The sequence below is a fragment of the Calonectris borealis genome, chromosome 2 (assembly GCF_964195595.1).
Source record: "Calonectris borealis chromosome 2, bCalBor7.hap1.2, whole genome shotgun sequence".
Classification (NCBI taxonomy): Eukaryota; Metazoa; Chordata; class Aves; order Procellariiformes; family Procellariidae; genus Calonectris; species Calonectris borealis.
In genome coordinates, this window is record NC_134313.1 from 106,127,925 (window position 1) to 106,153,198 (window position 25,274).

The window sequence follows — 25,274 nt, forward strand, 5'->3', positions numbered from 1 at the left end:
AGCAGCCAGGCTGGGAAAAACTGGCTTTGTAGGGTCAACGAGTCAATGAGTACAGGTATTGAAGTCCAGCCCGCAGTAACTATACATGCAAGAAAGGAAACAGTTACACACGTATTTGCATGCCCTGTGTTTTTAAAATTGGGTTCTGAAAGCCTTTAATTAAATTTACAGGTGTGCATTCTGGCCTCTCAGAATCTTTTATCCATTTATTTAGTCATCTGTTTTGGGGAAGGTTATAAAGGGTTGCAGAAAGAGATAGAAAGCATTCTTTTTCTCTGGTGTTTTCAGAATGGTCATAAAGGCTTAATTTTCCCTGCTCTCCTTACTTTTCCCCCTCTGTTTTTGCCCTTTGGATGCACTGTATGTGATAGAACAACTAATCAATTCTTTTTAATATTAAAAAAGATTAGAAATATTTTCAGTATGTTTCAAACATTTTCATATTGTATTTTGCCATGATTACATAGATAGAGGAGGATTAGAAGAGAGGTTGGGCTAACAACAATAACTGTTCTAAATATTAGTGACTATTTCCCCTATACTGCTTAACAATTTTAAGTTTCATTGCTCTAAAATTGCATATTTTCTTTACAGCTTTTGAATAGTCTCTCTTATGTAGCCAGCAAGCAACACTTGGAGATTTGTTATTCACTTCAGGGTATATTCATGCATTTGTGAGCTACTTTAAAGAAAACAACTATAGAAAGTATTCTTGTACAATGCCATGAGGCAATTTAACTTCATGTAGCATTTAGAAAATATGTATTTGATCAGATCAATATCATATCAGATGCAGTGTGGAGCAGTTAGTGAAGCGGTATTTCCCGTTACAAAACGCAGCCTTTATCCAAACATTTCCAAGACATGTTTCTCATGAGAAGAGATGTTACATCACAAAGTTCTTGATTTAGCAAGGACCTAAGCCTGCACACAACTTCAAGTAATTGGCTAGTCTTCTGAAATTAGGATTCGCAACTGAAGACATTTAGTTACACAACTATTTCAATGTGTTACTGAATGAGGATTCCCACCCAAAAATTTCTGCTGTGAATAGATCTCACTTCATTTATCCAGAGTGTACAAATGTGTGGAAAACTCTGGAGAGCAGGGCTCCAGTTTCTTAGGTCATCTGAAACTGAGGGAATGCATGGGTCTGTACTGTTAATAGCTGGAGTTTTCCTTCAGCAGCTGCAGACTTGTCATGGTCTGACTCTTCTGAAAACGTACTACGTACTTTCGGAGTCTGGTTAACATTTAACTTCTACTTTTTAAAATGATATGTTTCCCAGGAATTATCCTGAAAGCGGACAACAATGATTTCTGTCGCATCAGAAAAATGACTGGCTACAAGTAGTTAATATTTTAGCCTGTGAAATCCTAGATTGCATAACAGGGAACACATTCATCTTTATAATACCAATACATATATTTCTCCATTTTCTTTGAATTCTTTTAACATTATTACTTTATGACAAATTTTAACAAAATGTCCTAGACCATTCTAGTTACTTTATCTTCTACAGATATAGAAAGACCCACAGTCATGAAGTTGAAAGTACATTTTGAATAGAAAAGACACTATTGTAGAGGAGCTTTTAATCTAACACTGCACTTTGTCGAATGCAGCAAATAAAGCATTAGAATAACTGCCTATTTTACAAGACTTGCCAATGGATTTTCTTAAAATTGCAGTCATAATGATCAATACAATTTGACCTGTCTGGATTCAGAAAAAAAAAAAGTACTGTTGGGAGCATAACAGTTAGATGAAATCTGCCCAACATTTCAGGCTTTTTTATTTTCGAGCGCCATCCTGATTACAATCAGTAGATGCAGAGAATAATGGCCGCAGCAAGGCCAGTATGATTTGTTGTATCAGTAGAGATGGGAAAGGGGAGGGAAACTGAGGCCAAAAGCATGCATTTATTTTAAGAGACCGTACTTCTGCTTCTATTCAGTTAGTTCATAAAAAACTATCCCAATCCATCCTACTCTATTTAAGCTGTTGTGGAGGAATTTTCCACCTTCCAAACTTCATGAATCATTCCTAGGCAGGCTAAAGCCCATATGTATTTGAAGTTATTGTCTCTTAATTTCCTATTTTTCAGATATGCTCCGAGTTTATATGGGTTTTGTTTGTATCTCAAGCATGAAAAGCAGTTGATATTAATTTTGATCACTGTATGTCATGTTGAAGCTCACTGCCTGAATGTGGTTATTACCTTTTTTTTTAACATCTTTAATTTTTGCTTTTCTGTTATTGATCGTAGACTCTCTTTGCATTATTTTTAAAATTTTTATCTAAATATAAAGAATATCCTCTTTAAGGGAAAATATGCCTGGTCATAAAGCAGACTGCTTCTGATAGTAAGCCTTAAGATGCTAAGCATCTTCATTTTACTGAAAAATGTTTATCTATTTTAAATATAGGAGCACTGGGGAGCAATACTGCTCTGTATTAGAGGACAGCAGACCTCCAATTATTCTCTGAGGATACTGTGGATCTGAAGACACTGTGATTCTGAGAAATGTTGCCAAAATAGGCATTTTCATTACAGGTCTCTGCAGAACGTTTTAGAACACTTGATACTCTCCTAATTCCCAGAGGATGTGATTTTTTTTTCTTAGGTTTAAGCCGATCATTCAGTGACTAGATATGACTAGAAATAGCTTACCTTTAAACAATTAAAATATAAAGTAAGGTAATTAATTAATTGAAAACAAGGAAAGACTGGCCAGGTACTGCATTTATGAATAAAGCTATGACTTTTTCCCAGTTATATTCTAGAAGGACTTTTGTTCATGCTTAAAGTGAGACAAAAGGTACAATGAAGCATATGCCTAAACCACTGTAGTGCCATGGTCTTTAGCACTTGCTATTCTCTTAGTCTGAAGTATTCATAGCACTTTGTGGGAAATATTTATGGCATATCTTAAAAAACCCCACTTCAACAACTTTGTTATTACTCTCCAACAATGTTGTAGTCTTGAAATACTATTGGAAGTCTAGCAACATTGGATATCCTCCCCATAGTCAGGTGAGAATCTCAGCTTTTAACTGAAATAACAAGTTTCTAGCCTTTTTGGTTACAAACGAACAAACCCACAAACATGAAAACGTGTTTGTCAGAGATATTAAATTTCACAATCCAAATAGCAAATAAAAAGGGCTCAGTCTCATGAGATCGATCTCATGGATTCTCAGCCAAGCTTATGATTTTAGGGAAATAATAACCTGACAACAAAGGAACAAATAAATAAAGCCAGTAAGCAAGCTCTGTCCTGGAGTCAAGTACTGTGATAAAGACAGTAACCTATCCAATGCTGATCCAGTCTGTGTTCATGGATGAGCTCCTCATCTCCTTCTTCTTTCACTGCCAGGGAAGAAGGGTCTGGCAAAGGAGTTTGAAAAAGACTGACTGGGCCATGGAAATTTTTCCCCTTTGCAATCAATGCAGAAAACATCCAGGAAGGACTGATAGGCCATGTGTATGGCAGGATAAGCAGAGCATGGTGAAGGCATGCTGGGAGTGTGGCCACCGTGCAGGACACTGGAGACCTGCTGTCAGTCCACCTACAGCTCTTTTCAACTAAAACATGGGCTCTTCAGGCCTTAATTCCTTAATTAGTGTAATTAAGAATAGGAAAGAATGAAAAATGGTTCCCTGCTATCATAGTCCTTGGGTTGTTAATGGCAAGTTTCCTAACAACTAGTGGGGCAAGTGTGCTCTCAATACATCCTTTTGTCCTGCTCCCTACATCCTCTAGGCCACACACTTCTTTCCTTCTTCCAAGGAAACCATGCTATAGAAGGATGTAGGTGGAAAGGCACTGCAGATAGCTGAGTCCTATCCTTTTATGCTATCAGGATATGACAAGGCCAGCAATCTAAAACACAGAAGCACATCCAGGCTCTACAGCTTAGATGTGTTTAATAAGACAGAAACCACTGGAGCTCCAGGCATGTTTAAGGCTTTTCCTTGCAGGATATATTAGACGTGCATTAAATTAGCCTGTGCAGGTTGTTGTAGCAGCATGAAGTTCAGTTGGGCCAGCCTTGTTGGTTTTGTGGCTGGCAGGCTCTGAGCTCCGTGCTGCTGCATGAGCACGTTGACTACTTCCATGCTTACCTGGAGTCTACAAGAACTGGCCTATGCTACTATAATTGCAAGACAAACATGTCCTGAGTGCATCTTGTTGTTGGATCAGAAGCTAACTCTGTAAATAGCAATGAGAACAAACCATCGAGAATGCAGAACATGATCTTACCACAGTTGCTGCATAAAACCATTGAAAAATCCATTGATAATTTCTAGAAAGCAAAGAATAACAGAAGAAACCACAATGTTTACAATACACTAATTTAATAAATGTTTGATATTTATTTTCAAATTTAAGACAGTGACCATTTCTAAGGATCTGGACTACAACTGTTAATTATGGTGCAACCATATGGTGCAACCTCCTTTGCATACACAGAGGAGGCCTTTGCTGAAACATGTCAGTGAAAAGCCTGGATGAAAAATGCTGCTTTTTGAGCCTACTTCTGTGGGACTGGATTATTTCACCTTAGTGAAACATCTCATTACCACGCCAGAACCACTAACTGCCTTATCAATCACCTGTAAAATTGTAAAACAAAAGGACATTTCAGTTAATAACCAAGTAAATACTCAAAACACAAAAGCACTTGAGTGCAGCAAACGCTGAAACTGTGCGTAGCTCAGCAAAATAATAGTCCATGTACAGCTACATCTTCTGCACTCTGTCTATTACAGAGTTAATTTAGTGAGGTTCATAGGGATACAATTTATTCTAAAAAGGAACACTCTGAAACTTTGAAATCCAAAAATTACCCTGATTTGTGACTGGTGTTGAGGTCTTGCAAGGGCCTAAAGCTTAGATGAACAAAAATTTGTGATGCTTACACTTCCTTGTAGCCTGAGAGTATGAGACCCAGCTCCTGACAGAAAAGGACTAGTTTTCAGGATCAGATTCTGAGGTACTGGATGGAGATACCTCCTTGCAGCTCTGAGATATCATATATGCAACTCAGGCTATTCTCACTGTTTCCCTACAGGGTACATACATCCTCAGCACTGTGTTTTCATTGGCTTCCTGTGCATGTGCTTCTTGGATCCCATTTTAAAGATTTTCAGGTGCTCTCTGCACAAAGGATGCTGCCTTCCACTTCGATGGCCAGACACTTAAAATTTACCACACCCACCTTTTTAGATTTTGTATTAACTCCCAACTTGGTTATCCTCAAAAAAAACGAGCACAGCTGAGATGCAATGAGATCTCCTCTTTAAGATATGTCACCAATACACTTCTTTAATATATGCTAATTGTACCTTGTCAGATACAGCAATGGTGACCCACTTTGAAGGTAACGTGAACGTATAGATCAAATCTAGTCCCGAGAACAACTGCTACTGGCAGATAGGGAATAAAGGAACCATATTAGTAAATATAGTTCCAGAGAGGATTCACAGAGCTGATCAATGCTAAAAAAATTGTTTTCTTCATTGAAAAAACTCTTTACTGAGGATTTATTAACAAATAGGTAACGCTCAAACTTTTAGCAACCTTTTCTACAGTAGAACTCTATTTCACATGTCCACAGGAATAAGTGTTTCTACCTAGCTGAAGAAAAAGAAGGAAGAGAGTTCCTAAAAGAGGAAAATTCAATTTATGCTAAAAATTCCCTGCAGATTATGTAAGTGATTTAGCAAACTTCATTTTCCTGAAAGCACCACAGGAAAAATACTCCTTAGCCTTATTCGGTGTTGGTAAAAGCATCCTTACTTTTTATTTATTCTGGTCTAGATTCACCAGTACCTTTCTGCGAAATGGACATCCTGCTGTGCAGTAATGTGCTTTGGTTAACTAGACATTTATTTTTTTTTTTTTTTTGTAAAAAATGTGCATAAAATCCAAGCTCTTCAATTAAAAATATTCTGCAATATTATTAAGAATTATACAGACTGTAAGCCTTAGAACTTAGTGTTGTAGGACAGAAACAACATTAACATTTGTGCACACATGGGTACTTACTTCAGGGCCTGGTTCACCAGAAGCTCCATCTTCCCCTGGTGACCCAGGAGGTCCTACACCTGAATCGGGTGCTGGCTTTCCCGGAAGACCAGGCAGTCCTGGAGGGCCTGGTGGCCCAGGAAGACCCTGGATAAATCAACAGCATTGTTAGAAATGGCCCTAGCCAGGTTCATTTGTATATACATGGAACAGGAAAAGCTCACACAGACTGTTCAGGTTCATAAAACTCCCAGCTGGGGTTACCGTCCCCCTTCTGCTTCATTAAGAACCGATTTTAGTTTCACAGATACACTCCTTACATAGGGTCACATTGACCTCCTCCATCCTTGCTCTCTGAATTGTACCACCTCATGGCGTGCAACAGCAAGCAGGAAGTTAAAAACCAAAAAATTCTGTGTCAGCTCTCTGAAACCCAGTAAAGACCTTAGAGATATTCCAATGATTGACCTAATGTTAAGAAACTTAACCAAAATGAAATCAAGGGATCACTGAACAGAAGGAAGTGATTAGTTTTCTCTCTACTAATTTCAAAGGGTTTCTCCATGCTATTGCTGGCGCACTGAGAATCTGTACTCATGGTCAAGACCTGACTGTGCTTAGTGCTGTAAAAATGGCCTCTGCTCCAAAGATCTATCCTGCGTGGACATGAGCAGATCTATTTAAATTGAATAAAATGAGTGAAATATGTCACTTTAGGAGAAATAGTACGTTTGCAAATATTCGCTCTCATGTGCAAGTCCATCCTTGTTACTGATTGCGTTAGCAGGCAAACATGCACAGTTTGAAATTTTGGGACATGGCACTGTAAGGCAAGAACTCTTTAATTCTGACTTGGGGTCATCTTCAGGATTCTGTTAGGAAGAAGGTCATCTTGGATTTTCAATACAGTCAACAGAGCCTTCTGCAGGGAGCCATTCCAAGCACTCACCTGTCTCATTATACTACATAGGGCATCTAAAGAGGCTAGTCTCCTAAATTAGGCAACACAACTAACTTTCAGCACGTGGCAATTCCCTCCTGAAGAGCCTTGGGAATAAGGTATTCAGCACTTTGGAGGAAAGAAGAAACAGAAAAGAAGTCTTGATGCAGGAATCAGTCTGAGAGAATGAAAAATGTTACTAGATGTGTTGCAAAACAGAGCCCTCAGGGTGCTATAGCATTCTGGAGTTCATAGGAGACAGGCATTCAGGGAGTTCATTCCTCAGAAAGCTGCAGTATTATTGATGAAACAGCTTCTAATCGAAGGGTGGAAATACTCCATCCCAAAGACTGCATAAAAGATTATCTCTCGCTCCATCTAGATGGATCAGTGAAAGCCTTCTCATTTATGTCTGTTCATCTTCAGCCACTTGACTTCTCATTTTCCTAATATTTGTCCTTAACTGTAATATATTGCCTGATTCATTATATGTTTGACTGGTTCTGTGGATGGAAAACCACATTATTTGCAACTGCAATATATATTTTAGAGATTACTACTTGGATTTTCAACAGGAACATAGTAAAAGTAGATCTGGCTGACTGTCTAGAGATAATGGGTGAAGAAGTGGCTCAAGAACAAAACAAAACATACAAAATAATTCCAAATTTGGCAGCAAGTTCTAGTTAATTGATGTTATTTTTCCCAAAAAAGGCACATTGTTCTTTGCAGAACGTATAGGAAAGATAGCCTCACCTCTGAAAAAAAATAGTCCAGCAAAAAATAAGTAAAAAAAAATCCCCACTCCAAATGTTTCCTTTGCCACTCAACAGCTCAGAAGCAGGGCAAGAAAAACAAGACATCCCATTTTTAATCCAGAGCCATGCTCATTGGAGTACTGTCTCTCAAAACATGTCAACTCTCTGTGAAGGGAAAGCACAAGACCAATGCACCAATTCAGTCCCTAAAACAAAGCTTACTTGACGCTGTTGACACATAATGCTAAGAGTGACAGACTAAGCTAAAATGTTAAATTGGTACTCATCATCCCACTTTTTCTGCTCTGTTCCTGGAGCCTCCTGATCCAGAGCACAGCTGAAAGCTTGTCAATCAGCTGCATTTTACAGCACAGACTACTGAAATGAACTGAAATGGATGGTGACTTTCCTGAATATTATGTCTGCAAAAGTAAGTGGTTTAGTAGATTCCTAAGCCATATAAGCTCTTTCTGAAGCTGAGATAGACACCTCCAGGAGAAGGATGAGGTGAACATCTAAGGCAGCAGCTGCTTTGACAGTCCCAGTTTAACCAATGGCCAAGTGTGTGTTAATAGCCCAAGACTCAGGTTTACCTGGCAGGAATATGCCTTCCCAATGACATAAGTCTGGTCTCCCATGTTACACAGCCCAGATAACCTCACTCAGGAACATGTGCATCAAAATCTTATTAACTTTCACTAAGCCAAAGCATCTCTCTCTGCTAGCCAGCCTTGATGTGACAGTGTTACAATACTTCACAAAGGCAAGGATACAGTGAAGTTCAAATGACCATCAAAATGGATCAACAGCAGAAGTTGCAGTGTAAAGTATTTCATACAGACATACTTATTTTTTTGCTAAAAAGCAAAGAATAGTATCATTCCCATCTCTCTCCTCTTTACTGTCTTCTCAGAATCAGATTAAAAGCATTTTCTCCTTTTAAAAAGTCCTCTTGCCATTATTTCTTTGTTGTCCTCTTTCTTTCTCACACTTCTTCCACACTCACATATCCTTAGGCCATTTCAGATCTTGAAATGAAGCCCTACAAAGTATTTCTGGATGCTGTGAATTAAGCATGTACAAAATTTGCCTTGTGAAATGGACCTTCTACGATCTGGATGAGTGAAGTAAAGCTCTTTATTATGCTAATGAGAAATAAACATCAATATATACTTACTCTTAAAATCTCAGTCTCTCCATCAATGTCTCCAGAACCCGATTCTTCAGGTTCCAGTCTATTCTGAAATTAGGAGAATTCCATTTTAAAATATTGCTTCTAAGGATGACAAATGAAAGTATCACTTGCCAATTACTGCAAATACAGTTATAGTCAATATCTTTGCAGCAGACTGTCACTGGTGAAATAAATTATAATACAACAAAAACATTTCAGTCATGTTTCTGGTGTTTCATACCATTTTATTTTGTGGACAGTCAGCTGTATATTTACCTGCAGATGCTCTATGAATACAGTGATAAAAATCCTGTAGGACACACATGCTGTGTGACTGTTTAAGTGAACTGAAGATGAAGCAATATCTCAGACAAATTTTAACTTTGGAAATATACCTGTCAACATTAAGAATATCCAAAATTGCACACCTAACAACTAGCCTAGAACGTGCTTCTTAGTTCAAAAGCCAAATTCTGAGCTTCCTAAAACTGGAATCCAAAGAGGCATTTTATAAAGGGAAATTAATATACTAAAGCATTTTCTAAAATATTTTGTTAGAAAACCAGTTTGGTTTTAGTATCTCAATCTAGTTGTACTCATCCATAAGACAATTTAATAGATTCAAGCTTCTTCAGCTTCAAACTTCTATATTGTATTCTTTCTATATTATGGAACCTATAGTGCAAACTACAGTCAACATACATACTGTCAAGGAATTTTTTAAAACCTCTAAAGAAAAAAAAGTATTTTTCATGGAAAATTTGCCATGATTTGTCTCCATAGTATATATAGCAAAGTGAAATGAAGTCCAGTTATCCATTTTTTTAAATTATAGAACTTGCTATGAGAGTTTTCTAGAACTCATAATTGTAAAAATTAAAAGGAATAAGCCAAGATGTGCAACAAACAAGCTTGGCAGTTGAAATATGACTTTTCTACATGTGTGAGTTCCACCACATTTAAAATGAAATGTTAACTCATATAAAAGTAAATTAACTGCAGATTCCCATTGCAAATCCTTGATGAGTTTCATAGCTGTGTATGCTTTGTAAATTACAGCCCAAAGTACACAGAGAACTAGTACCTGAATCAGTTATAATAGTACCAAAGCTAATGTTTCAAAAGCCCCGGAGTCAGGGAGGCATTCCCTGGCTGCACTGAGACTTCTTCCACTTCACTCCAGAACAAAAGGTCTTGAAACTTGCTATCACAGACAAGAAGAAAGTAAAGTTGGTGCAGGACCTGGTGTTCACTGCTACATTTAGAGAAGTGGCCTTTGGGTGAGAAAAGCTGTTGGATTGGAGCACCTTGTCCTAGTGATCTGGAGCTGCCTTGCTGGTCTCTTGAAGTCAGTACCAGTGGAGGCTAAATAGTGCAGCCTTTCATAACACTATTATTCTGTTTTTATGCTACAGAAAGAGATTGGTATAATTTAGCAGACCCTAGATCAGGGGAGCATATAATCCATTTTGGTCACTGGAATATGTTGCAAACTATCTTGTTAAATATTCACGATACTCAGTATGGCAGATAGTTTTGTTTAAAAGTCCACCACAGGACTTCCCCTCGTGTCAGTGGTGGACTATGTTTACATGTACAATCAGCTCCCACACCATGAATTGAAAATTCAGGCCAGATTCCTTCTTCAGCTGCATACACATATATCCTCATGGAAATGGTGGGAAAGGTCCAAGTACAGAAAAGAGATTAATCTGAAACATATTCTTTAACATTGCCTGAGTACTGAGCATTCAAAATATGAACACTGTCATCACGCCGGTATGTGTTGTAGTATTTAATGACAGCAAACATAAGTGACAAATCATTTCTGTGTTCAGACTGGCTTTTTAAAAAGTGAATACTGGGTGTTTATGTAGATTACAGTACTCACACACTTTAGCCAGATATTTATTTGCATTTCTGCATAAGTGTTTTAGAAAACATTATTATCTCTGTGGCAGTCAGGCTACTTTCCCAGAGAAAACCTCCTATTTAGTTCTGGATTCCTCTATGGCAAGCCAAGCTCATTGACAGAGAACCACAAATACTCACTAATCCTCTGGAAGGAACAGATGGTCCTGCAGGTCCTGGTAGTCCAGGGGGTCCTGGCAATCCCTCACCAGGATCACCCTAAAACAGGAATGAAGATAAATCATCAAGGATTTAATCATAAAAATGCAGAGCAGGGTTTTTCAACACTAGCTGCAATCTATGTGGATTTCTAGTCACTGGAAACAACAAAAGTGTCTGCTTAGATGCTATGAGCAGAGTTGAACTTTGTTCATTTCTAAGACAAGCTTCCAAGAAACATGATCTTTGCATTGGCAAAGGAAGAAAGGACTTTTCCCTTTCTAACTTCTGCAATGAATTTGCAAATGTACAAGCAGCATTAACAGCATTAGGCAGTGTATGTTTCTTGTCAGAATGATGATTCACTGTGGATCTTGCATTTTTAGGGTACATAATATGCCCCCCCCCAATAAATTAATAAGTAGAAAGTGTGGCCACACCATGGTACTCAATAAGTAAATTTCTTCATTTTATTGCTACCATCTGTAATGCTTTTTCCAATACCACCATGTCATGATTATTCTTCTATGTGTTGACCTTCATCTACTGCCAACACAATGAAAGGCCCTGTTCAGAACTATGTAGTTTTCTCTCATAATTACTACCATCTCTTCTTCTTTGGCTTTTTTACATCATCGCTGACATTTTGCTGAGGTTAGTTTGAAGTGCTTCTGCTTAAGATATTTATGACTTTTATTAAATTTTCTGCTCTACTCCAGCATTTTTCACTCAAGTCAAGAGTTGAGGTTCTGTCTCAACTTTTTTAGTCTTAAGTTGGAAGTCTTTTATGATGTATCTTTTCATTCTCAACTATCTATGTGCCTTTTTCTGGAGAATTCACTAAGCAGGATTTCGTCTTTTTGTTTTAAACTCTTGGGAGAAGGATGTGCCTTTAGGCCCCCACTAAAATGGGGCCAATAGGATCATAAATAACTGACAGATCAAAACATTATGATTGCTTAATATGCATGTTGTTTTCATCAAATGATTGACACTCATTTAATTTCATTTTCTGAAGTGTTATATACCTCTAAAAATGATTGATCCCACTTGCTTTTTACCTGATACATCTGACAGAGGGAGTGCCAGGAGAAAATATAGCATCCTCCCCTCCCTCCCTGGCTGTCTCACATTTCATGCCTTTGGCATTCAACAACCACAGTTCACCATTCTGAGGAGTTCCTCAATGTGCATTTTAGACATTCTTCCTACATGGTGATCCTGGTTTCAGGACAGATGTACGTTTAGAGGGGAAGAAAGAGCAATGTAATTGCTCATATCCCAGAGCTTCTCTCACCATTGGGATTGAAAAGCTCAGCCTTCCCTCTACCAGTGCTTGCATGTAGCACAGATTCCTACCTATCAATCCTGACACTGCAGAGCTGCAAGGTGTGACCTCCCTCCTACCTTGCACCAGGAGGAGAGAAACCAGACTGGTTGCACTGAGCTTTCTTAAAGGCATAGAAGTCACAGAGACATAACTGACACTGTTAGCCAGCCCCTACTGATCTATGCTTTACCCTCTAACCTGCCAATTTGTTATCTGGGCTTATGAGCATTTTAATTACGTTGTCTAAACTCACATATTCAGTCACATAGCAGGAAACGCTGAATTTTACCTGCCTCTTGGTCACTTGCTCTTTATGCTTATGAATTCATTAGATAAATGTATTCATTCATTTCTTTGTTCTCTGTGGCTTTGTCAAATGGTTCCTATAGTGATACTTCAGTCGTATTCACAGAGAATGTGTTTAATTAATTTGGGGCTATTTTCACTGTCAGCCAGCATGTTCATTTACAGATACTCTTCATTCATTTTAACATATCCTTTGCCTTTTTCCAGTGATTATTACATTAGCTCCTGTCAGTGTTTTGTGCTTGTTTTCATGCAATTTGTTCCACTTTGTGTGTACTACAAGGAAGAAAAAACCCCTAGCTCTCACATTTGGATCACAGTCATGTCTAGGAAGCCTAATTGTATCCATTCCCAAGGAGCATTTCATTGCTGTATCTCTGCACTGAACAAGGACCACAGTGAAAAAGTGACAGCCAGCTCCCCACTCTCCACTGATATGTACCACACCATTCATTCCCAGCTTTCCATTTTCAATGAGAAGAACCAGAAACAGGCAGGTGGATCCTGCTACTGTTCCTCAAATTTAAATATTATTAGGCTGAAAAAGTGCTGACTGTCTTTAGAGAGCATAACTGGTTTGAATTTTTTATGTGTGTGCACAGATCAATTCTTTAAGCTTTGCTCAGCCTAACAACATAACGGGTCCTAGGAAATCACACTGATTGGGATAATGAAATAATTTTCTGGACAACTAATACTTTAAAAATTATTCATATGTGTAAAACAGGATCGGTGTCTTCTTGTTTGTCCTGCTTTCTGCTGCAGGAATTGGGTCTAGTTGAAGTATCACCAAGACAAAGCTCTGCATATGAAGCTGTCAGTGTTCCTTAGTGCTTTTGAACATATTAGGATTTTTAGGACCTGTTTGCTAACTTATCTTCACAATGCCACTTTGAAGTATCCCTTGAAAATATTAGCCCAATTTTAGAAATGGAAAACAAAGCTTAAGATGTCTTTACTGAAATAGCCATATGAGTAATCAGGAATAGACTACAGCAATCTTTTGCTTCCAGATATAGCCTTAGCTCACTACAGCTAAGCTGCTTCTCCTGCTGTCAAAATGTTCTTCTTCTGATGCCTATTCTAATCAATAAAATAAAGCTGGGGACCATTCTTTGGCCCTGAGGTCAGGTGGAACATACTGGCTGTATTCACAGTAGGTACTTGGCCCTGGGCCTCCTTTTAGCCCTGTATATTCAAAGCTAATATTTTGAGTATGGGTTTTTTGTGCAATTTTCATGAAATAACATGAGAACTATACTGCAACCCATCAGCATGATGAGTATTTGAAAGTAAAAAGCCTGCTGGGATAGCTCTGGGGGAGCATGTAGAAAGAACAGAACCAACCTATGATGTACAGTCTCATCTTGCAGCATACTGAGAACAGTTAACAACCGATGCTACCCCTGAACAATGCTAAGGCATTATCTGAGAGAAGTCTATTTGACATGGGCCAAAACATTGTCAGGGACCATGCTCGCAAGTCTGAACCATCAGCAATTCAGCCAGTTCCCAGACCTGTTTCATTTGGCAGTGTAGATGTAGCACTGGTTGCTGGAGATCAGAATGGTTACCTAACAATAGTTGCAGCTGCAGCAGCTGCAAAACAAAGCTTCTTTTGCTAATTTAGACTGTTCCTATAAGTAGAAGAAATGTAAACAATCATAACCTTGAAATCTTTTCCATTTGTTTTGTTTCCATTAAAAGCAATCTGACTGATTCTATGGTTTACTAAAATGAATTATTTATGTCAGTACCAAGCGTCCTGGAAATGACTCTGGTCACAAGAATGACCAAAGCAGATTTGCAGGAAACTTGGGAAGCTAATTGTCACGTGCCATTTAGGCCATTTTTTTCAGCTTTTTCACTGTGTGATTGACAAACATTATAGGGGAAATTGAGCCTTTGCTGGAGGGGCTATAATAGTTCCACAGTGCAGAAGAACCAAAGGAGGCTTCGGCCAGTGTCCATAGTGAGGGAAGGCACTATCTGCATCAGCTCTGTATCAGGAAAGAAGAATGTAGAGAATTAGCCAAATGGGGAGAGAGGGTTATAGAGCCCGTCCCACAATACAGTGAAGTGCTGTTCTCTGGATACAGTGTTGTCCAAAACGGGCAACTACCGTGACATTAATTCCTAACATCTATTGTTTATCACTTAAGACCTTGTTAACTCTTTTTTTTCAGAATATTTTTCCTTGAACTATACTTTGCCTTTGAGTTATACCAAGATATATGTATTATTAATTATTAATATTACATATAGAATTGTTATTATTAGTAAAACCTAGAAACTGTATATTATTATTCTCAGTGGTGTTTGTGTGATTTATCTTAGAGGCACTGAGCTGGATCACACTTCCAGAGTGATCCATCTCTGAGATGGAGATCAACAGAGAAAATCCATCTCTGTTGGAAAGTGATTGCATTGCTTACACATGTTGCCATGATATAAGAATACAACGGAGGTTATTCAGAAAGGAAGGAATAATCATCTCATAATGGCATTGTGAAGTGTGTTGTGGTATTTACCTGGCAGCTTATAGTACTGAATGCCACATAAGTCATAGCACTTAGCATAGCATAAGACATCCACTTACAAACTCAGTAGTCATTTTGAGGCATGCATTAGTGTAGGGACAGTTTTAGGTACATGACTGCTATAAATCAGTGCTGCTCTTTCCAGCTTTGGAAACCTTAGCTTAGTCTATCTGGTACTCTAATAGCACAATGAGTTATGCCACGATACTTAGAGTATGCTAGTGTTAAAATGTACCTAGAACTGCTGCAGCACTCCAGCTGTGAGCTAACCTACCATGCCTCTGTAACCTCAGAGAGGAGATAGCCCTGTAACTGTGCATGGACATCTAAGTCCTCCTGTTTGTCTCCACACCGCCTGCTTTTGTGAACATATACCTGAGATGGGTCCCAGACATGCTGCTTTCACCAAGGGAGTGAAAGAGTGTCCCCCATCATGTTGTACCTGAGGTGCTTCCTAACTGCCTGACATGCCTTCACTTCTCTTCACCTTAAGATAACCCTTTGCCCAACATATCTTTCCATTACAACACACGGACTGTTCAGCTGGACAGAGAGATGGGGGGCTGCCATGCAGTCTTGTGACCTGATACCTGTACTGGAGACTAATTTTACCTTTGAAAGTATTCTGGACCCTTTCAAACTGAATTTGAATACATAAGCTTTATATGGGTTATGTTTGTGAATTATGAAGCCTGAATTGTTTTGGTAAACGGAAGAAACGAATTATTAATTTGGTACTTGGAGTAACTGGCTGAATGCCAATTTTATATACAACATGTGCTTTAATGATAGCTGGATCAATTATAGCTCACTTCAGCTCAGAAGTGATACAAGTTATTACTTCAGATGGTTTAGCTCTTATTTCAATTATATTCATTTCATAGGGTGATATGATTTTACTGCTTCTGTTAAATCGCTTAGCCAGTGGATAAGTTGCACAGAGCAGTTCTATATAATGATTGACTTTTCTTTATTAAGCGTTAAATAGCTCTCCTGTGAAAGCCCAACTTTTTCTACTGCTGAAGTTCACTCATATTCTTGAAAAATCCTTATGATTCTGTTATGGCTGCCCTTCATGCAAATTCATGGGTGAACAGTAGGATGTTTAAATTCTTCCTGTGATTCCCTATTATTATTATTCTTTCTCTCAGAGTGTACCAAATTAACACATGTCCAAGCATAAATGGTATCTGATTGGTTGTTGGTTATTAACAGGACTCATACCTTTTCGCCTTTTAGGCCTGCTTTTCCTTTCAGTCCTGGCAACCCCTGAAGTCCATTTTTACCCTAAAAGGAAATAATTTTTTTAATTAGACATTATCTCTTATGCAGGTTAAACAGGCTGTACACTTAGCAGCAGAGGCTGGATATAAGGGCGCTAGATTCTAACTCTTGGTTTGTGCAGTGGGAGGAGATATGGGACTTACACCTCTGTGCAGCTGACAGTGCACAAAATGTGCCTCTCGCCACATCTACTCTGCCCACAACAAAGTGGCAGTGAAGCCTATTTGGGGGATACAGATGGAAACACTTGGCAGGCTGCATTTGGATTTGACAGGATGCCAACTCGACCACACAGCACTGATGACAAATATTTTGAAAACTATAATGTTCCACTAGAACAAACAGTGACAGCTGTCTGAAAAGTCCTCTTCAAATGTTCTGTCTTTTAGCCATTTACTTATCTAAGAGGTAAGAAAGTCTTCATTTATTCCAAAGTTGCTGAATATGCTTACAGCAGGTAAATTCCGGGCTAGAATTCTGCCTCTTCCCTAACAACATTCAAGCGATGAGAAAATGGACACTTGGAAGAAATCTACTTTTAGTTTCATACAGAAGTGGTAGTCAACAGAGAATAGTGAGATATATTTGTAACACACTACTGCACACTGCTGCCCTGAGTGCACCAAATAATACCATTAGCATTAGCCTGTTCCCACCTTCTACTGAAATCCTTTTTGGCTTGACCCACCTGAATATATGCAGTTCCTACCAAGTAGGATGCTTCCTAAGGACATGCATCTGACAGGGAATGTGTGGTACTACATAGCATTTCACCCCATTTTCCATTCTAGACTTCACCAGTTGAATTAATCCCAAATAAACTTTCTATATATGTTCCACTTATCTACATGTAACACACATATGCTCTTCCTGCAGAGGCTTGATCATTGGCTAGAAAGAACTCCACCAGCTTTAAAGTCAGTGCTATTATAAAGTCGTGCTATTTATGAATTCCATTAGGACACTGGAAAAAAATTCAGAACGCAAATAAATTCTATTTTCCCTAATGGCATTTTGGGAATCTGGACAGCTGTGATTATGGACTCTACTGCTCAAGTTTTAGGGCTGTAATAATTTTAAAGATGGGCTAAATAAACTCATTATGGAGAAAAATGTATCTGTAAGACTACAAGGTTTTTTCTCCTGTTATTATTTTTCCTGTAGAGTAACTGGTATCAAGTTTATAGAAAAGTGGCAAACACATGGCCGATATAAATCTAGTGCATACTAATTTTATTGCTGAGTGAAGCCCCATCAATCCAGTAGTAAAGTTGCATAGGTATCTGTAATATCAGAACCCAGCTGCACATGGACAAAAGAATATTTATAAAAAATACAGGACAATGGTTCATTTCACAAGATATAACAAGATGTTTATGATAGGAAATAGGATTGTTTTACAAGGATTTGTTCACAAGGACAAAACAATTTCTTTTGAAACATTTGAATTACATTTGAAGAATTTTCTATATGACATTTACCCATTATTTTCATTTCATAGGCTTTTCTTTGAAAATGTTCTGCTTGAAAGTCAGTCTTCTGTTAACACAGAAAATGTAAACCTCTTGTCCATAAACACCCTAATGACACATAACCTGAATTTAGGCTAAATATTTGCAAAACCAGCTACATTTCTCTGAACATACCAACGTATGCAGGCAGCATTCATGCAGAAGCTGAATAATGCATCCCATGAATGACTATTGAATTCTTTTCTAATATCTTAAAACATACCAGTTTCATTTGAGGTTCACTTGAAGGGGGCAGGAATGGACAGGAATTTCACAGCAGTAGTGCATGGCAGTATCAAAAGGAGGAGCAGGCATGGTAATGATGACAGCCATGGGGTGGGAAGCTCTTGGAGAAGGGAAAGATGCGCAAAGTGGCAGCAACAGATAATGAGTAAGGAAACAAAGAAGGCAGGTAGTAAAGCATCAACAGAGGACAGATACGCAACAGCAGCTGAGATACTCATGGAATATGACAGCTAGGGATTTGTTATTGTGTGCATTTCTGGGCAATACTTCATGACAGAGGATGCATATGCAATCTATCCGTGGCTCGTGGTGAAGTGACCTACGGATGGGAGTCATCTGGAGAAGGGAAGAAGGAACAGTACAGGAAGATGACAGCAAATGTGACAGAAGAGAGGGTAAAATAGAGGAACACAAAGAAAGGAAAGCAGAAAGAATGAAGCAGAAGGTGCAGTTGAATTATTGCACAAGAGTTGAGGGGTGAGAGGTACATCTGGAAAGGTAATAGCAGCTGAGGTTAGGGGCAGGCAACATGGCAGCATGTGTCCATGAAGGGTGAATGAAGCACTTCGTTTTGCCCTGGAAGAAGTCTGGGTCCGAGTATGTCCTCTTTTTGAAGTTCCCCTCTGCAGAAAAGCTAACCTCACCAGAGTTGGACTCCATGTACAGCTGCTTATGGCATGCCATGCCTCTTACTTTGCAACTAGGAAACCATAAATTTCTCTTAGAAACCTGGGTCCCCCTCTCTTGGCAGCCTGAGGAAGTCGCTACAGCACCAGAGCTGCCTTTGAAAGGGAGGACATGGAGAAAGCACTTTGCTGCTTAAGCTTCAATGTAGCTGAGTCTCTGATAAAAAATGTTGTTGGGTTTTTTTTTCTTCAGTTAATCAAAAGGTGTATAAGAGAGTACTTACGGGTAACCCATTTTTACCAGGAATGCCCTAAAATAAAACATATTTGTTAGAAGGTAAATGAAAGTAGCAAAGAAGCAATGAAAGAGAAAAGCGATTAACTATAGCTTGATGTGTCATGCAGTGACAAAATAACAAACCAGGACTGCAACAAATACTATGTCACAGTGTGATCTGTTTTGCACCTCTGTTTAATTGGATACATCTTGTGCTGATGGTTCAGAAGGATATGAAGTGTGAAACATCCTGGACAGACAGAAGCCACTGAAGGAGGCATGTGAGTTCTGAAGTCCAGCAGCTTTGAACATGTTCAAACATGACAGGTGGGAGGGTGGTGCAGCACTGCAAAGGCTGCCCAAAGATTTTGTGGAATTACTGCTCTAAGAACATTAGTATGTTGGCACATCTGTTGTTTGCCTTGTACTTTCTGACAGTTGCGTCTCATCAGGCCCTTGTATAGCCATTGACACATGTGCAAAGCAGATATGACATTCCTGAGTTGATTTGGTGGGGCTAAAAACCTATCTTGTAGAAGTATAACTGATAACAGTGTGTGAGGCTGTGGAGTTTCAGCCTTTATGCATGTGTGATGAATGACTATTACCCTTTCTAAAATACATGCATTCTTTCAGTAGACAGAAAATACTCACAGGCTGACCATGTTGTCCAAGTTTCCCTGGAGGTCCAGGAGGTCCTTGATCTTTTTTCTGCACATCTTCTACTCCTGGCCTTCCTGGAGATTCTGTGGGCCCATCCTCTCCTTCCTGACCCTTCTGGCCCTAGGTAATTAAAATGTGAAATATGAAAAATGTGTTGCATTCCTTTTCCCATTTTTCTCTCTCTTTCCCCCCCTCTCTTCCCTCTCTCTTAAAACGCCTGCTTTCTTCAATGTAGTCAGAAACATGTTAGGCACCATACAAACAATGTACTCCATTCAGCAAAGGTAGTCCATATCTGAGATCATTCATGCAAGTACAAAAAAATTGCTCATTGAGCTGGAAAAAATGAGAGCTGGTTACCTAGATGCAAATGACCATGGTCTAATTTCATATCTGCACAAATCTGCACAGTCTAAATCAATAATGTAGGTTTGAAAAAGACTAGTTTCACAAAATCAATCTGTCTGGGAGAAAGCTGTGAAATTTAAAAAGAGGTGTTTAGGAATGCTTTAGCCAACTCCCCTGAGATCTACAACTCTAACAAAAGAGGGCTACATATCCAGCTTGTTTAAAAAGGAAAGTGACAGAAGATGAATGATAGCAAAGAGTAAAAATGGACAACAAGCAAGAGCAAAAAATTGCAAAACATCGGTATTTGGTCAAGAGAAAGTAAGAATAATAAAAAGAATAATTTAAATACACCAAGAACAAAATAAACCCTTTCAGTGGTGAAGCTCGGACACTAATACATGCTTAAATTAAAATCCAGTATACAGGACAGAACATTTAAGTCGTTTTTGTATCATATTTTGAAACAAGCACTGGGATTTACTCACATTTTATAGCAGCAATGAAATATTTTGTGTTCCATTAGTAGCTAATGAAACTGGGAGGGGTGTAATGTAGTAACTATCCAAGCATTTTAAAGTTAGCAGGATGACAGCTTTCAGCAAAGGAGCTGTTAGCTGATTTTTTAAAGATCTTTCTGGGTTTTGTCACTAGGAAAGTTCCCAAAGACCACAGATTTTTTCATCTGGTCTCATTACACAAGGCAAGATTTTTTTCCCATCTGGAAAGGTGTTAGAAGAGAACCTAGTTAACTAAGCTGTGGGTAAGATCATAACCTGAGTGAGATAACAGGATTGTTGATACAGGTTGTTAGAGAACTGAAGGAGCTAGCAGATGTTATGGCAGGACCGCTCTCGATCATCTACCAAAGGTCTTGGGAGTCTGAGGAGGTCCCTGCTGACTGGAAGCTAGCCAACGTTATTCCAATGTACAAAAAGGGCGTGAGGGAAGACCCAGGGAACTACAGATCTGTTAGTCTAATCTCCTAGTTCCTGGAAAAATTATGGAGAAGATTATACTGAGTACTATTGAAAGGCAACTAAAGAATAATGCAATCATCAGGCACACTCAACATGGGTTCACAAAGGGAAAGTCCTCTTTAACTAATTTGATATCCTTCTATGATGAGGTCACCTGCCTAGTGGATGAAGGGAAGGCGGTGGATGTAGTTTTTCTGGATTTTAGTAAGGATTTTGATACTGTCCCTCAGAGCATCCTTCTGGACAAGTTGTCCAACTGTGGGATGAGCGGGTTCACGGTGTGCTGGATGAAGAACTGGCTGCAGGGAAGGGCTCAAGTGTTGTAGTGAATGGGGTTACATCTGGCTGGTGACCGGTCACCAGCGGTGTTCCTCAGGGTTCAATTCTAGTGCCAGTTCTGTTCAATATATTTATCAATGATCTGGATGCAGGAGTTGAATGCACCATTAGCAAGTTTGCTGATGATACCAAACTGGGAGGTGCTGTTGACTCTTTTGAGGGACAAGAGGCCTTGCAGAAGGATCTAGATAGACTGGAGCATTGGGCTATGATTAATGGGATGAAATTTAACAAGTCAAAATGCGGGATTCTGCACCTAGGAAGGAGTAATGCTGGGCAAAAGTATAAATTGGGAGAGGAGTGGCTGGAAAGCAGCCCTGCAGAAAGGGATCTGGGGGTGCTGGTCGACAGCAGGCTCAATATCAGTCAGCAGTGTGCCCTGGCAGCCAAGCAGGCAAACTGCATCCTGGGGTGCATCAAACACAGCATAACCAGCCAGTCAAAAGAGGTGATTATCTCGCTGTACTCAGCGTTGGTGCGGCCTCACCTTGAGTACTGTGTGTGGTTCTGGGCCCCACAATTTCAAAAGGATGTTAAGGTACTTGAATACGTCCAAAGGAGGGCAACAAAACTGGTGAAAAGGCTGGAAGGAATGTCCTATGAGGAACGGCTAAGGACTTTGGGCTTATCTTGGTGTTTGGAGAAAAAGAGGCTGAGGGGCGACCTCATTGCTCTTTACAGCTTCCTGAGGAGGGGAAGTGCAGAGGGAGGTGCTGATCTCTTCTCCCTTGGATCCAGTGATAGGACACGTGGAATAGTTCAAAGCTGCACCAGGGCAAGTTTAGACTGGACATTAGGAAGCATTTCTTTACCGAGAGGGTAGTCAAACACTGCAACAGGCTTCCTAGAGAGGTGCTCGATGCCCCAAGCCTCTCAGTGTTTAAGAGGCATTTGGACAATGCCCTTAATAACGTGCTTTAACTTGGTCAGCCTTGAATTGGTCAGGCAGTTGGACTAGATGATCATTGTAGGTCCCTTCCAACTGAAATAGTCTATTCTATTCTATTCCATTCCATCCTATTCTATTCTATTCTATTCTATTCTATTCTATTCTATTCTATTCTATTCTATTCTAAAATCAAAGTGTGAACATGATGAATGCTAAATCAGCATGTTTTTGTCTGACAAACAGGTCATAATTTTCTTTGTTATGTGTGCTTGATAACAGTAACACTGTTGATCCAACTTTAGCAAATTTTCCTGAGGGGCATTTGTCTGAGTTCTATACAACATTGAAACAAATAATGCTGTGCTTAATCAGTGTCACCCATATTAATTGGATTACAAATTGCGTAACTGGTACAATGGAGATCTTGGACAATGGTAAACTTACAGGAAATACAGTCATTTCTACTATGTACTCTCAAAGACCCGTTTTCAAGGCAGTAATAACAATTTTTTAAATTATTATTTTCTAAAAGATTTTTCATTAGCATATTGTATAACTGTCATGGTTTAATCTGGCAGGCAGCCAAATACCACGCAGCCGCTCGCTCACTCCCCCCGCCCCCCCCAGTGGGACGGGGAGAGAATCGGAAGGGTAGGAGTGAGAAAAACTTGTGGGTTGAGATGAAGACAGTTTAATAGAACAGAAGAGGGAAAGTAATAATAATAATAATGATAGAATATACAAAATGAGTGATACAAAATGCAATTGCTCACCACCCGCGCTGACCGATAACCAAGTAGCGATTGGTACTTCCTGGATCACGCCTACCGTTCATATACTGAGCATGACGTCACATGGTATGGAATACCCCATTAGCCAGCTGGGCTGTCTGTCCTGATTATGTTCCCTCCCATCTTGTGTACCTAGCTCAGTCAGTAGGCACGGGAGCTGTCCTTGGACTAGGAGGGTACTTAGCAACAACTGAAAACATCAGTGTGTTATCAACATTCTCCTCGTACTAAATCCAAAACACAGCACTAGGAAGAAATTTAACCCTATCCCAGCCGAAACCAGGACAATAACCATATTGGGAAAAGGATGTGGAAATTGGAATAAGTTCAAGAAAAAACTTATAAAGATGACTAAGTAGCAAAACTACTTGTCACAATAGCTTTAAGCTGTTTGTGTCACATTACTTAAATCAAGACTGGATTTTTATTTACGAAAAATAGCCCAAAACTGAAAAAAATGTATTGTAAGAACAATAGTTCATCCTGACATTAAAATTGCTGCTTTTAAAAAATGTGAATGCAGGCATGAAAATATTAGAGGAATTATATTTGGAAGTCCTCCAACAAATATTAAAGCCTCTTGTATGTCAGCTCCAATGGATGATCCTTAATCTAATCCTTTCACCATTTGTTATAATTTACCACAATAAACACAGAAATGCTAGAATATCTTGTAAGAAGCAACCTTAAACACTTGAATAAAACACACAGTGTAGAACTTTAGAATAACAGTTCTGTCATTCTTAATGCTGTATGTTTTCTGGCAAACAGAAGCAATCATAACCAACTGCAGTTTCAAGCAATATGAAGAGTGGACTTTTGGCGTAGGAGTCACAAAGGCAAGAAGAAGGAAAGGTCATTCGTTATTTTCTGCTTAGAAAAATCTATGGTGGCTGTTGGATCAGGAATGTTAATTAACGAAAAATGTACTGCTAGCTGTACTGATTATTTGGAAATATGTCAATAAGTAGGGCAAGTATTTGAGTAGCTGGAGCCCTCCAACTCACAGGATTCCAAATGAAGGGCATACGTAATTTTAATTTGCAGAATCACATGAAATTCAGGTTACACATTACCTTACAAATGCAATAGGCACAGTATCTTTCAAAGCCCGGTATCTCACTAGAGAGGGTGACTTTGCTACATATGGCACAGCCACGAACTTTGGGGTTTCTCATGCCTGCAGTCGTGTAGGCTGGAGTACTCTCTATTTAGGAGTTAAAAGGGCTGCCGTTTTCCTTAGCACTGTGTGAACCTCGAAGTAGAGACAGGCTGCAGCCTTGCATTTTCTCTCAATTTCCTTGTCTAGGAGCCAGGCCCATAGGAGTCTACCCAAAAGGAGTGTCTACTTTTATAAGGGACAAAATGACAATGACAAAAAGTGATTTTGAAAATGTGACTAGTCTCAATGCTTTGCATGTAATTTATAGTTATTCCTGGTCCTGGCAGAATTGAATTGAACTGCTAATTAAATTACAGCTCATCTTTGTCAGAGTTTCCTCTGTTCAGTAGTGTACAACTCACTTGATGGTGGCACACACACTTTCTAGAATATCTTTTTCCAACAGGAGAGATCCTGAAAGGAATTCCTGCTTGGATGCTTAAACAAGACAGCCTGACCAGGATTTTTGGAAGGCATCTCTGACAGGTGAAAGATGTCCAGATATCGCCTCTTCTAGAGTACTTCTAAAAAATGTGCTGGCAGCCTAGAGAGAAGCTAGGCGTGGCTGTAAAACAGCATTTATTCACGTAACTGCTCTTGACACAGACATGAGTAATACAAGGACCCCAAACAACTTCACTGACTTGCCTCACCTTTGGTCCTTTATAAGGCCATCTAGGGGTGGAAAGGTTGTTCAGTCTTAATATTTTATTAGTCAAAGGATCTTTTTATTGTGAATGCCAGGAAAGCTGCTCGTTACTTTTTAAATGGATTTTTCATCTCTGGCTGTTAACATACACAGCTGTCAGGAGGCAGCATACACTGCTTTCTTGAAGAGATAACTAGGAGTTGCAGACACTTTTCCAGTGCAATCCACGCAGTCATTCGCTTGTCAAGGAATATAGGATCAACCTCTTGGATGGTAATTCAAGTAAGATTTGATTTATAAAGGGATAATTTGCATAAACTATAAAGTTTCAGATTAGTCTGTGGGCAACTAAGGA

The 25,274-nt window shown here is 39.1% G+C and overlaps 1 protein-coding gene across 1 annotated transcript in view; it reads right to left on the reverse strand.

The window, feature by feature from the left end:
- The window catches only part of COL15A1 (collagen type XV alpha 1 chain), a 105,787-nt gene that overhangs the window by 63,789 nt on the left and 16,724 nt on the right, over window positions 1-25,274 (reverse strand). The window contains exons 7-12 of the mRNA XM_075140842.1: window positions 19,753-19,881; window positions 19,106-19,132; window positions 16,379-16,441; window positions 10,961-11,038; window positions 8,912-8,974; window positions 6,058-6,183 (exon numbers count right to left, since the gene is read on the reverse strand). Coding sequence (XP_074996943.1) covers window positions 6,058-6,183; window positions 8,912-8,974; window positions 10,961-11,038; window positions 16,379-16,441; window positions 19,106-19,132; window positions 19,753-19,881 — 486 coding nt within the window. The remainder of the gene's footprint in view (window positions 1-6,057; window positions 6,184-8,911; window positions 8,975-10,960; window positions 11,039-16,378; window positions 16,442-19,105; window positions 19,133-19,752; window positions 19,882-25,274) is intronic.